The sequence below is a fragment of the Psammomys obesus genome, unplaced genomic scaffold (assembly GCF_907164565.1).
Source record: "Psammomys obesus unplaced genomic scaffold, mPsaObe1.curated_primary_1811, whole genome shotgun sequence".
Taxonomy (NCBI): Eukaryota; Metazoa; Chordata; class Mammalia; order Rodentia; family Muridae; genus Psammomys; species Psammomys obesus.
Genome location: NW_026587032.1, coordinates 2,777,497 through 2,790,463, shown reverse-complemented (window position 1 = coordinate 2,790,463; position 12,967 = coordinate 2,777,497). Strand labels below are relative to the sequence as shown.

Genomic DNA, 12,967 nt, shown 5'->3' with positions numbered 1-12,967 from the left:
TGAATTCATTGTATCCTCCATCATAAACATTCTCTTCTGTGTTTTCATATTCCAATAAAGTTTGAGAAAGAAAGCTTTCTTGGTGGCTTCGACCTTTTAAAAAACATTTATAAGAATGTTTTCACAGGACTTCTATTTAAAAATAAATATTATATGGTCATTTAGCTTCAGATTAAATAGATTTTATGAATTTTTTGTTTTTGTTTTTGTCTTTGCTACTGGAACAGTTTCAAATTTTTGTTTCTTGCTTTTATATGTGGCCTTGGTCGCAATATCAGGGTTAAAATCTCACTAAGTTATACAACTGTACTCTGTTCACTGACAACAGTCTTCTGTTTTCTTAGGACAGGCACTGTGCAGATGCCACAAGTTACACTATGAAAACACTAAAACAAGCATACTCATAGTCTCACGGAGAGTGTCGGAGCTAGTTTGGAGACGAGGTGATCTATTAAATACTTAGTGCATGGCTGACTGTACACATCATCTACCCTGCTTCAGCAGTTCTTGAGTGTAGGGTTTCTTTTAGTCAGACCTGGAATTAGGTCTCTCACTCATGTGGTTTCAATTAAGTTCTGTTAAAAATAGCTTGTAATATAATCATTTTCATTTTTAGCACTTCAACAACTTTACTACTTTTGATCCATACAAAGAACAGATCTGGAGACAGAAACAAAGTTTTACAGTATCCTAACAAGAACTTGTTACGAGCAGAAAACCTCCTCTTTTAGTGCATGGTCTTCTAATAACACCCGACTGGTTCATATATTAAAGCACAAATACATGCATTTAAGAAGCATATGGGAGAATGCTTCTTCTCATAACTGATCAAAGCAAATGACAGGAACTTCAGCAGAATTTCCACATATTTTATCACAAACAATAAGAGAATTTTAAATTTTATATAATTTCAGGCAGACATTATGCTTCTATGTATTTCACATTCATATCTTCAGCCACAGCTGTTATGTTCTGGCATCTGTCTTCATTATAATATCTGGAGAAAATATAACACATTATTTTGTACAGAAGCAAGTGTCCATTAGTTACTAATAACCAATTTGCGAGGGTGAGAGCTTTTCCTGCCTGAATAACACTCACCCCTTCTTGAAAATGCTGGGAAGTTCTTTCTTGAGATACCAAGAGACCTGCTTAGTAACACTCTAGAGGAAGGTCTGATAATGGTGGCCTCTGCAGGCTTTCTGAGCCCCTCCTTGTAGCCCGGAGGAACGCTGTCCCTGTGCTTTTTTTGTCCTTGTCTCCCTCAGTCACTGCCTAGGTAGCACCTCACATTCTCTCATTTGCCCCTGCTTTACATCCCCCTATTCCCTGCATCAGTAAAATCCACTTTCTTCCCAAATACGACACTGTCATGGTTTTCCCCTCAGAACTTACACCAGGAGATCCAGAATGGAGACTACAGCCTAACTACCTTTGATCTTTATTTTCCCAGTCATGAAATGCCATGCCTCACTTCTGGAACTTGAAGTTACTAAAGCTCTGGACATAATCTTTTCTTACTACCCCACACAAGCAACTGATTATTTACTAAGTCCTATCAACTGTTTAGCTTGGTTCTCAGAATTCCTGATTCAGCCTTCAGGGGCAACCTGAACATTAGTATTTATAGATACCCAGGTGGTCTGAGTACATACTTTGAGATATGCTATCGCAGGTCTTCATTTTCCCAAATCTCTTCATAGAGACTTCGACAAAGTCACACCCAGCTTGTTACTTTTTGCTCACTTCTTTCCAAATACAAACCCTCTTATTCGAAGTGTATTAATATGATCCAACATAACATATACTGTTTTATTATTATTGTGTAGCACTGCATGAATATACTACAGTTTACTTACCTATTTTAATTGATGTGCATCTGGCTAAATTCTGATTTGGAATTATCATGGCCAATGAACATTATATGTATCATTTTTAAAAAACAAGTCATGTTGCCCTAGCTGACCTGAAACTTACTACATGGAGCAGACTGGCCTCAAGCTCACAGAGATCCACTTACTTGCCTCTGCTTCCTGAGTGCTACATCTGAGCCGCTAGTCTATATCTAGTTTATACCTGAGCTCTAGTCTATATCTTTTGATGAACACACATAGACATCATTGCTGAGCATATCTCTAGAACTAGAACTATTGGGTTGCTAGGGGTTTTCTATGTGCAGACTCCTAGGGGTCCTGTACTGTGAGGGATAACTCCTAAAGTAAGGCATAGGTGTTGTATCTTGGCCCTCATAAAACCAGAAAAGGCATACTCCTCCTTCATGAGACATTATGGATTTTGCTGTCAACATGTATCTTATTTGTGTGTGCTATTCTACCCCATTTACCAAGTGACCTAAAAGATTTACTAGATTTAACAAAAGACCCATCAAGAGAGACGGCCCCACCACAGATGCACTGCATTGTCCAGGAGATTCAGTGGTGCCTTAAGTGTCCCTGATAGCTAGGGATGCTGTCTGGATCTTTTGGCAGGGCCTCAGAGTTGAACAGTATGGCCCCTAGGATTTCAAAGTCAAGTTCAACTATCATTGGTAGATATATACTTAAACACTGAAAAACAGCATTTATCCTGTGAGTGGATCTTAATACTGGGCTACTATGGTACTGAGTATTTTATATGCCTTAGCAAGCCACAAAGTGAAGATCAGGTCTTCATTGCCAAATGAAACCGATACATATAAGATTGCACTCAAGCATGCACTAAAGGCACAGTAGGTCACACAAAGAACTGATCCAAGTACTTCAGCCTTACTTTAACTGCCTTATCTTCTCTCCTACAATATACATTTAAGAGGTCATGAGGAGTGCTCTACAGGTAGCTGCAGAAGACTATCAGGCCTGTACTATCAGTCCCTCTGATACATCTCAGGAAAAAAAATAGTGAAGAGAAATCTTCTTCCCCAGGGGCAGGACTTTGAGTAGAGTACCTGGCTGTTTGCTTTGCTGGGAGGAGGAATGATCAGATGTTGTTGGATGCATACCAATTCACAGGTAGTAACCAATGCTTTGGATAAATGGTTGAGGTTTGGAAAAAATGAGATTGAAAAACAGAGGAAAAGGGCACTTGAGAAGAGGCATTGTACAGAGCTCTTTGCACGGGCAAAAAACGTGAAAACATTTGTATGACATACAAATATGCACCAAATGGTGACTTCAGCAGAGGAGGGATCTTAATAATGAATAGGATAGCTAATTTTCTTGTAGTTCACTAGCAATCTCTGTCAGAACGAGGTTGGAGAGAGAGGAAAGAAGTATAAAGTGCTGAGGTAGCAGGAAGCACAGGCTCATCAGTACAGACCTTGCTGGCACATCTTCAAGTGTTCAGTCAGCAATGTGACAGCAGACTGGTCACTCTAAGCAACTTTTATCATGCAAAAGACAGTGTTTTGTCCTTACAAGTAAACACTATGGCTGTGGATATGCCTTTCTTATACACAACACTTCTGCCAAAGCTGAGGCACGTGAATGTATGGGCTGCTTTACAGAGTAATAGTGGTGTCACAGCGTTAGTGTCACGGTTTGGATATAAAGTGTCCCTCAAGGGCTCCTGTAATTGAATGTTCGGTCCCTAGCTGGTGTTTAGTTTGGAAAGTTGTAGAGCCTATAGGAAATGGAACTGGGTTAGTAGAGGCAAGCCTTGAGGTTGTACAGGGCAGGCTTGCACCCCAGCCACTTTCTGCTACCTAACATTACACACTAGTTGGCTCGTGCTCTTGCTACCATGCTTTCTCTGCCAAGACTGACTGTATTTCTTCTTAAGCCACTAGCCAAAATAAACTCCTTATCTTTAAGTTGCTTCTTTTCAGGTATTGTTCAAATATGAAAAGTAACTAATACAAAAAAGTTGGTACCAAATGTGAGGTCACTGCTCTGATAAATGTGGCTGTGTAGTTTTTAGGCATGTAAGACTGTTTTGTAGGAGGAATGATTTGGAGTTGTGGGTTAAAGAAGACCTAAAATATGCAAACAGACATTAATTGGCCATTCTAGTGGGAGCTTAGAAGACTCCAGAGTGTGGAAAGAAATGCAGAAACCAACGATCCAGTTCATAAAGGTTCAGAAGGGAACCAGCTCTATTTGGAACTAGGTTACAGGCCATTTGCATTACATTCTGACAAAAAAAAAAAATCTGTCTGTATTTGTTTATGTCTTGAGAACTTGAGTGAGATTGAATCAAAAAGTAATAGACTCATTTGTTCAGGAGGAGAATTTCAAGACACAGTAGCTCTGAGTACTCACGGTTACTGCTCACTGCTCTTCTCGCTGAGAATTGCAACTTTGGATTTTGACTTAGCTATGCTACTGACATCTCTGGTCCTCCAGCAGGTGGACGGCATGCCATTGAACTTTGAAGCTTCCATTATCATTTGACCAATTCCTATATTAAGTCAATTCTCATATAAAACACACTTATCTATCTATCTATCTATCTATCTATCTATCTATCTATCTATCTATCACATACTTATAAATTTGAGCACAAGAGACATTGGGAAAGGTTCTTTATCTCTCCTTCTCCACACTCTAAAAAGAACCTTTCCCAGAAGTACTAAACAGTGTGGGAGTGTTTGTGTGTATGTACGGAGAGACAGATATATACTGACACTTGTTCTGTTACTCTGGGCAATCCTCAGTAATATAATTAGGTATAAAATGAGTAATACTGACTTAGGTAATCTGGCAGTTAGTTAAAAAGAGAAATTTCCACGAATTTAAAGCATGCTAAAAGCAGACACTGTGGAAAAAATGAGGACAAAAGTTAAGAGTGAACATTTGGAATGGATATATATATATATATATATATATATATATATATATGTATTATATAATATATTACACTATATATAAAATATAATAATATATTACATCAAATTTCAGTTGTTCCACTGGCCACTCACTCATGAGAGGTTCCTCAGTGACACCAAGGAATTAGAAAAAAAATGCTTATTTTGATGTTAGAAGCCTTGAATGGTTGAGTTTACTTGGTAATACCTACCAGTTAAAATCTCCTACTCTATAAGTTTAAGAAAGTGGAACAACAGTACCCACTCTATCTACAGTAATAACAGTGAGAAACTGAGGTGTTAAGATTCTTAGCACAGTGCCGCACATGGAAGTACTCAACCAGCTGCCAGGTGAATCAAGTAAAAACGTCTGCTTTAAAAAGAATATACACACACATACACACACACACTTGAGAATATAAGTTATAAATGAATTTCCTGTGTACACAAAGCATTTATCGCAAAAAAAAAAAACACTACAGTTCATATAATGAGAAAACTATGCTGAGTTCATACCTAGAGGAACATCTTTAGGAAGAGAACATCTCTTTTTCACAGCAGCATCTTTATTTTTCATCCGTCTAGTTCCTGGTGATGCCCTAATAATACAACAGATCTCTGATGTGTTTGAAGGAAACTGAAAAAGAAAAAAGTAGTTATTGTATCATTCCTCAGGGTACTACATTTAATGCTGTCTAATTAAAAAAACAAAACAAAACAAATAGTCTCAAGTATTCTTGGGTAAAATGATAGAACCATATTGGAAAACAATAAGAAACTCACAAATAATCAAGAATATGCACCATGTCCAAGGAATGGTTTAGTAGTGATGTTAGTTTTGAAAAATAAAAAGAATGATGAATTAATTTTCTAAGTTATTTTCCTATTGTAATAAAACACAATGAACAGAGCAACTTATAAAAGAATGACTTGTTTCCAGATCAGTTAGAGTCCATAATGGCGGAGAGAAGCCATGGCAACAGGAGCAGCTGAGGACGTACATCTCAAACCACAAGTAGGAGGCAGACAGAGCAATGGGCATGACATGTGACTTTAGAAACTTCAAAGCCTGTTTCCAGCAACACATCTCCAACAAAACTACACACCTCCTAATTCTTCCCAAACAGGAAGGACCTGTATTCAAACATTTGTGCCTATAGAAGCCATATGAGCCTATGGAAGCCATTTTCACTCAAACCATCATAGAATGAAACAAACATCAGGAAAACGGGTACTTTTTGAAAGGATGGATTAAATCATGATTTGAAACACTTTGGAGGGAGGTTGTGTTTTTGTTTTTTTGACAGGGTTTCTCTGTGTAGCCTTGGCTGTCCTAGACTCCCTTTGTAGACCAGGCTGGCCTCAAACTCACACAGATATGCCTGCCTCTGCCTCCCCGAGGGCTGAGATTACAGGTGTAAGCCATTACACCCAGCAATATAATTCTCTCAAAGAAGATACTTTTGTATCCAAATGAGGAAACAAAAGTGTTGATTTCCTTATTTTAAACCATGTGCATTCTCTTTTGTATAAATGCTACTTTTATACCCCATCTGCTTTGTTACTTTTTTTAACAGCCTCCTCCTATCTCAAACACAGGACAGAGAATTTTAATTTTCTTAAGGAAAGAGGCTAGCAGATCATTTCCTCCTTGGAAGATTTCTGACCATTCAGGGTAGAGATTTTGTGTTGAAAATAGTGGAATGAAATGAACACAAGTCAGTAGATGCTGAAATCCTCAGCCTAAGGAGCCTTTGTCCTCTAGAGAAGAGACTAAGATTCTGCTCTTAGCTGTCCAGAGATCTAATGTTGTTAGCCTGAAAGGTCAGTCATACCATATAACAATGATTTCACAGTTGACAAGCACTATTTACAATTGATGTTATTCTATTACTTTTCCACATCTACAATATTAACTATGACTGCATATATAAGCCAGTAGCACACAGAGAAAGTTTGTATGTGTGTGCACAGGTTCTTGTGGAAAGGAGAACAGAATAGGGAGGGAGAAAGGAGGATAGCTTCTTGTTTAATGCTATCGATGAGAGGATAACTAGTCCGTGAGCTTCTAGAGATTCTCCTATCTCTAGGTACAAATAATTTTAGGGGATTCTCAAACAAGGTGGAAGGCAAAGACACACCTAAGGCTGTCCTCTGACCTTTACATGTGGGCCATGGCATCCCCCCATCTATACACAGATCCATACATACACATGCATCCACATACAAATAAAATCTATGACATTCTGGCATAGTACATGGAAAAAGAATGAGGCATCACAAGAAATTTCACAACACAGGCTCTAAAGGCAAGATTTTTTTTCCAGCTTCTGAAACAGAAATAAAGAAACAAAAAACAAGGTTCCTCAAAATATAGGAAGCTAGAAATCTGAAAAGTAATATTGAAGAAATCCTAAAGAAAATTATGAGAGAGAGGTATGTGTATATTTATGAAATGATCTCCAGAATGTGGTTAAGGCAAATTTCAGGATGACTGACAACTGTGCCTAGGCATAGAAAGCACAAGTCAGAAAACTCTAGCAGAAACTATTTTAATGAGTTAAATTTGATGGGTCATCAGGTCTAAAGAGTGGTACAAATGATAAACATGAAAACAAGGAGACAAATATCATGGGCAGAGCCAGGTGCAGTGGTAATCCCAGCACTCAGGGAGACAGGGGCAGGTGCATCTCTGTGAGTTTGAAGCCAGCCTGGTCTACAAAGCAAGTCTAGGACAGCCAAGGCTACACAAAAAAAACCCTGTCTCAACAAACAAACAAATAAACAAATAAACAAACACCTCAAATATCATGGGCAGAAGCACCCTTCTCAGAAAGACCAGCAACTGTGTAGGTAACTTTATTTGGAAATGTGGCCCTTACTTAGTCTAATGTAGCCTGTGTCCTATAATAACAGGAAACCTGGACACTGACACACAGGAAAATGTTTGTGAAGGCATAGAGACACAAAGAGAGGGAAGACAGCTCTATGAGAGCTGGCACAGACTGGACTGCCCTAGTCACAAAGTGTCAGCACGGAACATGACAGAAGAAAGATCTGCCTCCGGTGGGTTTGTGGGACCTGTGCCCTGGTAACATCCTGACTTCAGAACTGTGGCAAAACATGTTCTCGTTTCTACAAAGAAACCACTTACTTTGTAGTATCTGTCACAGCCAGCTCAACAAGCTAATACCCAAGAAAGAAAAACACACTGGAAGACGATCACCCACAGTTTCTATATGCTCTGAACAGGGGGGACCCTCCATTGATATAAATACTTATGAGACCTAAACCTTTACCATCTTCAATAAACAATCCCTGAAGAAAAGTTACTCATGTTCTACTTTATTCAGCATCTGTGTCTAGGATGAACACAGAGAAGGACAATATTTAAACCATCTACTTAACCTGATAGGATCAACATTCACACTGACAGACGAATGGTTGCACTGTTCTTTGCTGGGACCAAAAACTGTTCTACAGATGAAACCTTTCCTAGGATCTGGTGCTTTTCTAGAACAAGTGCCAGACCATATCAGTGTATACAGCTGCAGTCAGAACCTGCTACAAGATGTTTTTTTTTAAGTTTTTATAAATTACAGTTTATTCACTTTATATCCCCCCTGTAGCTCCTTCCCTCCTCCCCTCACAATCCTCCCCTCCCTCCCACTTGTGCCCCTCCCCCAGTCTACTGATAAGGGAGGTCCTCCTTCCCTTCCCTCTGATCCTAGTCTATCAGGTCTCATCAGGACTGGCTGCACTTTCTTCCTCTGTGGCCTGGTAAGGCTACTCCCCCCTCAGGGGGAGGTGATCAAAGAGCAAACCAATCAGTTCTTGTCAGAGACAGTCCCTGTCCCCAATACTATGAAACCTACTTGGACACTGAACTGCCATGGGCTTCCTCTGTGCAGGGGTTCTAGGTTATCTCCATGCATGGTCCTTGGCTGGAGTATCAGTCTCAGAAAAGACCCCTGGGCCCAGACGTTTTGGTTCTGTTTCTCTCCTTGTGGAGCTCCTGTCCCCTCCAGGTCTTTCTATCTCCCCCTTCTTTCATAAGATTCCCTGCACTCTGCCCAAAGTTTGGCTATGAGTCTCGCATCTGCCTCGATACCCTGATGGTAGAGCCTTTCAGAGGCCCTCTGTGGTAGACTCTTGTCCTGTTCCCTGTTTTCTCCCTCTTCCAATGTCCATCCTGTTTGCCTTTCTGAATGGGGATTGAGCATACAAAATGGTTTTTATTTTCAGTTTTTTGAGGGAAATAATAAGGAGTGCTCCAAAAATATAGTGGAAAAAAAATCAAGGTCTATAAACAATGAGAGCGAAGATAAGACAATAAAAAAAAATCCATCCAAACTGTCAAAAAATTATATTATCAAAGAATAAATTAAGCAATAATCGAAAATGTAACACAAAATATTTGAGCTTAAAAAGAATTTTGTAAGATAAGGATAACTGACTCAATTATATATTCCTAAAGTTTTCCACCCTACTTTTAAAATAAACAACATCACACTCCAACATGTTCTCAAAAAGAGGATTCTGAATCAGGATTTCCCTACATAGTCCAGTCTTCTCTTGACATCCTCTACTTCTTCTTCCCAAGTGCTGGGATTAAGAAAGTTTCTGATTACAAATGACAGGGTGGAAAAATAAGTTATCTGGAAAGGAATGAAAATTGGGATGACCTCAGTTTCTCTGTTCAAAACCAAATACTGTGAAATAATTGTAATGGAAAATGGCAACTTGTTTCATTAGCTCAGCAAGTTTTGGTTGCAAATCTTGTTCTATGACCACAGAAATGGCAGGAAAACCAGGCTTAGACAATTACAGTTTGCCATTTCCCTGGCAATGACACATGGACCAGGGCAGACATGTGACTCAGACAAAGCTAGCTGGAGTCTTTAGACAATACTAAATACAAGCCTTTCAAGCCAGGTGCAGCAGCGCTTGCCTATAATCCCAGCGCTTGGAGAGAGAGAGAAAGAGGCAGAGGCAGAGGCAGGAGGATCTTTCTGAGTTCAAGGTCAGCCTGGTCTACAAAGCAAGTCCAGGACAGCCAAGGCTACACAGAGAAACCCTGTCTCGAAAAAGCTGAAAACAAACAAACAAACAGAAGAAGCCCTTTTACGTGGGCTGTGATAAACCATACAAGATGGTGAATGCCCGTTTGTAACAGGAGCCTAAGGGGGAAAAGCCAATAAAGACAAGCCGAGGCTAAAAACAAGTGCGAGGACCAGAATTTGGAGCCTTGGCACCCATGTAAATCTCAGGCAAGTATGGTGGCCTAATGCCATCCTAGCACCAGGAAGGCAGAAACAGAAAACTCCCTAGAGCAAGCTGGCTAGACGCACTCACCCAAACTGGGAGCTCCAGGTTCCGAAAGAGACCATGCCTCAATACATAAACTGAGAAGCAGCTGAAGAAGGCTCTTGAAGTCAGCCTCAGAGCTGCACATACTCTCACACATACTTGTGCCCATTGCATGAGAATCCATGTGCACATATCACACATAACATCCAAATAATAAATAAAAGCAATCATAGAAGCACCTAGAAGTTCCAACAGAGATTTCTAACAAGTGTTATTTAACTTCTCAATTCAGTCACTTCCTTCCTATTTAAGTCAATAAGTCAACCTACCCTGTCCCATTGTGAATTATACTACTTTGTGTGTGTGCACACGCATGCAAAGAAACTTGTGAAAAACAATAAAACATCCACTGAGTTCTGGAAATAACATGTTTTTGCCTTGTTTGGGCATGATGGCACATGCCTGTAATCTAAGCATTTGGGAAATTGCAAGAGTTTGATATTAAGGCTGTGAAATTGAGTCTACCCTGAACTCATAATAAGTTCTAGTTGCAAAAAGTAAAACACAACAAAATAATTATAATCTAGAATTATTATACTTAACTTTCCTTTGTATACAATACACTTCTCAGATAATTAAATTAGAAAACGGCACTGTTAAAACTGAGTACCTACATGTAAAAGTGAAGTTAGATGCTCACACAATTAAGTCACGCTAGACTTTACACCTAACTCTGAGATCTATAGCTCTTTAAAGAAAACACAGGCAGCAGCTTCATATTATTTAATTTGGTCATGACTTTTTACATCGCACCAAAGATATGGTTACAAGAGAAAAATTAGACAACTTAAACCATGAAAAATTTCAAATGCTGTGCTTCAAAAGATTCCATGTACAGAGTAAAAAGACAACTCATGAAAGTGTAGAAAAGATTTGCAGGTCTTATATCTAACAATATATTCTTCTTTACACACATAAAAGATGTTAGTCTCAAGAAACATCATAATACTAATTTTTGTCAGCAGCTGAAAAAAAATTTGAAAATGTTACCTCATTGGAAGAACTTTCTTGCCAACTTAACACAGGAAGAATTTCACTTGAGTTAACATAATTGCTGACATTTGGAAATAGTTCTTCAAAAGATACATTTTGCACTGGAGACAAATCAACCTATACAACAATATAACTCTTTTTAAAGTTTCAACAACTGCTAGCTTTAGGTAATTAAACTAATGTAGAAAATACTATCTTATTGATGCATTTTTATGTATTTGATGCACAATTTTACTTGAATAAATATAATTAATTATATTTGGAAACAATTCTTCAAAACATATTTAACTGTGAATGAATCAATGTGTAAATAATTTTCTCACTAATGCCAGACAGAATACAAAGTCACAAATACTGGCAAGGATGTACAAGGATTAAAACCTTGCGCATTACTAGTAAGGTTGTAAAATGTTGAAAGCCCTATGGAGAAGACTTTCTAAAAAACTTAAAAGTGCCCCTACCATCTAGAAAGTCTACTTCTGGATATACGCTCAGAGGAACTGAGAATAGGGAGCTTATGCTTGTACATATGCATAGCTTTACCACCAGTGCTCATAACAAATGAAGGAGAAATAAGCAAAATATCCACTGACTGACTGGCAGACATATAAATAAAATGTGATCTTATAACAGAATGTTTCCATTTCTAAAATGTAAGTAGTTGTGTGTGTGTGTGTGTGTGTGTGTGTGTGTGTGTGTGTGTGTGTACTGGTGTGCACATGCCTTTACACTTAAATGAAAATCAGAGAACATCTTTCAGGAGTTGATTTTCACCTTTCACGATGTGAGTCCTGTGGATAGAATTCAGGTTGCAGGAAAGTACCTTTACCTACTGAGCCATCTCATATTATGTTTTTTTTTTTTTTTTTAAATCAGTTTATTTTATGTGTATGGCTGTTTTGGCTACAAGTATCTGTGTATCATGTGTATGTAATACCTGTTTAGGCCAGAAGAAGGTGTTGGATTTTCTGTACTGGGAGTTATAGAGGGCTGTGAGCCACCATGTGAGTGTTGGGAATCAGCCCCCAGTCCTGTGGAAGAACAGTCAGTGGTCTCAGCTACTGAACCATCTCTTCAGCTGTTGGAAGTAATTTCTGACACATGATATCACATATCTAAACTTGAAGGCACAATATTCCTGAATTACATTAGTCATAGAAAGAGGACTATTGAAGGGCATGGTGGGATACACCCAGAATCCCAGCTACCACATAAACAGAGGAATGGGAAGAGATGTCAGAAAACAGATACCTCAAGAGCCAAGGGCTAATACCTACCACAAAATCAGCTGTGTCTGAAGATGGTGTACTTGTTAACAGGGCTTTGCTTTGATTATCAGGAAGAATAGAACTTTTTTTCTATAAATATTCACAAAATAGGAGATTATCAGAAAGAAAATCTTTTTAAAAAGAGCAATTCAAAGCCAGTAGACTAGGGCATATGTAATAATAATAAAATCCTCAATCTGAATAGAATTGTATATGGTGTAACAAATACATAAGAATGTTTAAGTTGAAATTTACTATTAACTTAGAAAGAGAAGCTAGAGTAATAAGTAAGAAACAGTGCTTCAATTAACTCTTTTAACTGCCTGAAAATTATTTGTAGCATTTGTTTAGTTCCTGGAAAACTACTGTACTTTTAAAGTAACTTTTCATTGATACGTTGTGAGTTTCACATCATGTACCCCGGTCCCACTCATCTCTTTGTCCCTCATATCCACCCTTTACTCTTGCAACCTCTCCCCACAAAATGAACACACACACACACACACACACACACACACACACACACACACACACA

At 38.6% G+C, this 12,967-nt stretch overlaps 1 protein-coding gene across 1 annotated transcript in view; it reads right to left on the bottom strand.

Annotated features, from left to right (window-relative positions):
- Positions 1 to 965: 965 nt before the first annotated feature.
- The window catches only part of Meikin (meiotic kinetochore factor), a 43,961-nt gene continuing 31,959 nt past the window's right edge, over positions 966 to 12,967 (bottom strand). The window contains exons 12-15 of the mRNA XM_055602729.1: positions 12,442 to 12,522; positions 11,162 to 11,281; positions 5,318 to 5,438; positions 966 to 997 (exon numbers count right to left, since the gene is read on the bottom strand). Coding sequence (XP_055458704.1) covers positions 966 to 997; positions 5,318 to 5,438; positions 11,162 to 11,281; positions 12,442 to 12,522 — 354 coding nt within the window. The remainder of the gene's footprint in view (positions 998 to 5,317; positions 5,439 to 11,161; positions 11,282 to 12,441; positions 12,523 to 12,967) is intronic.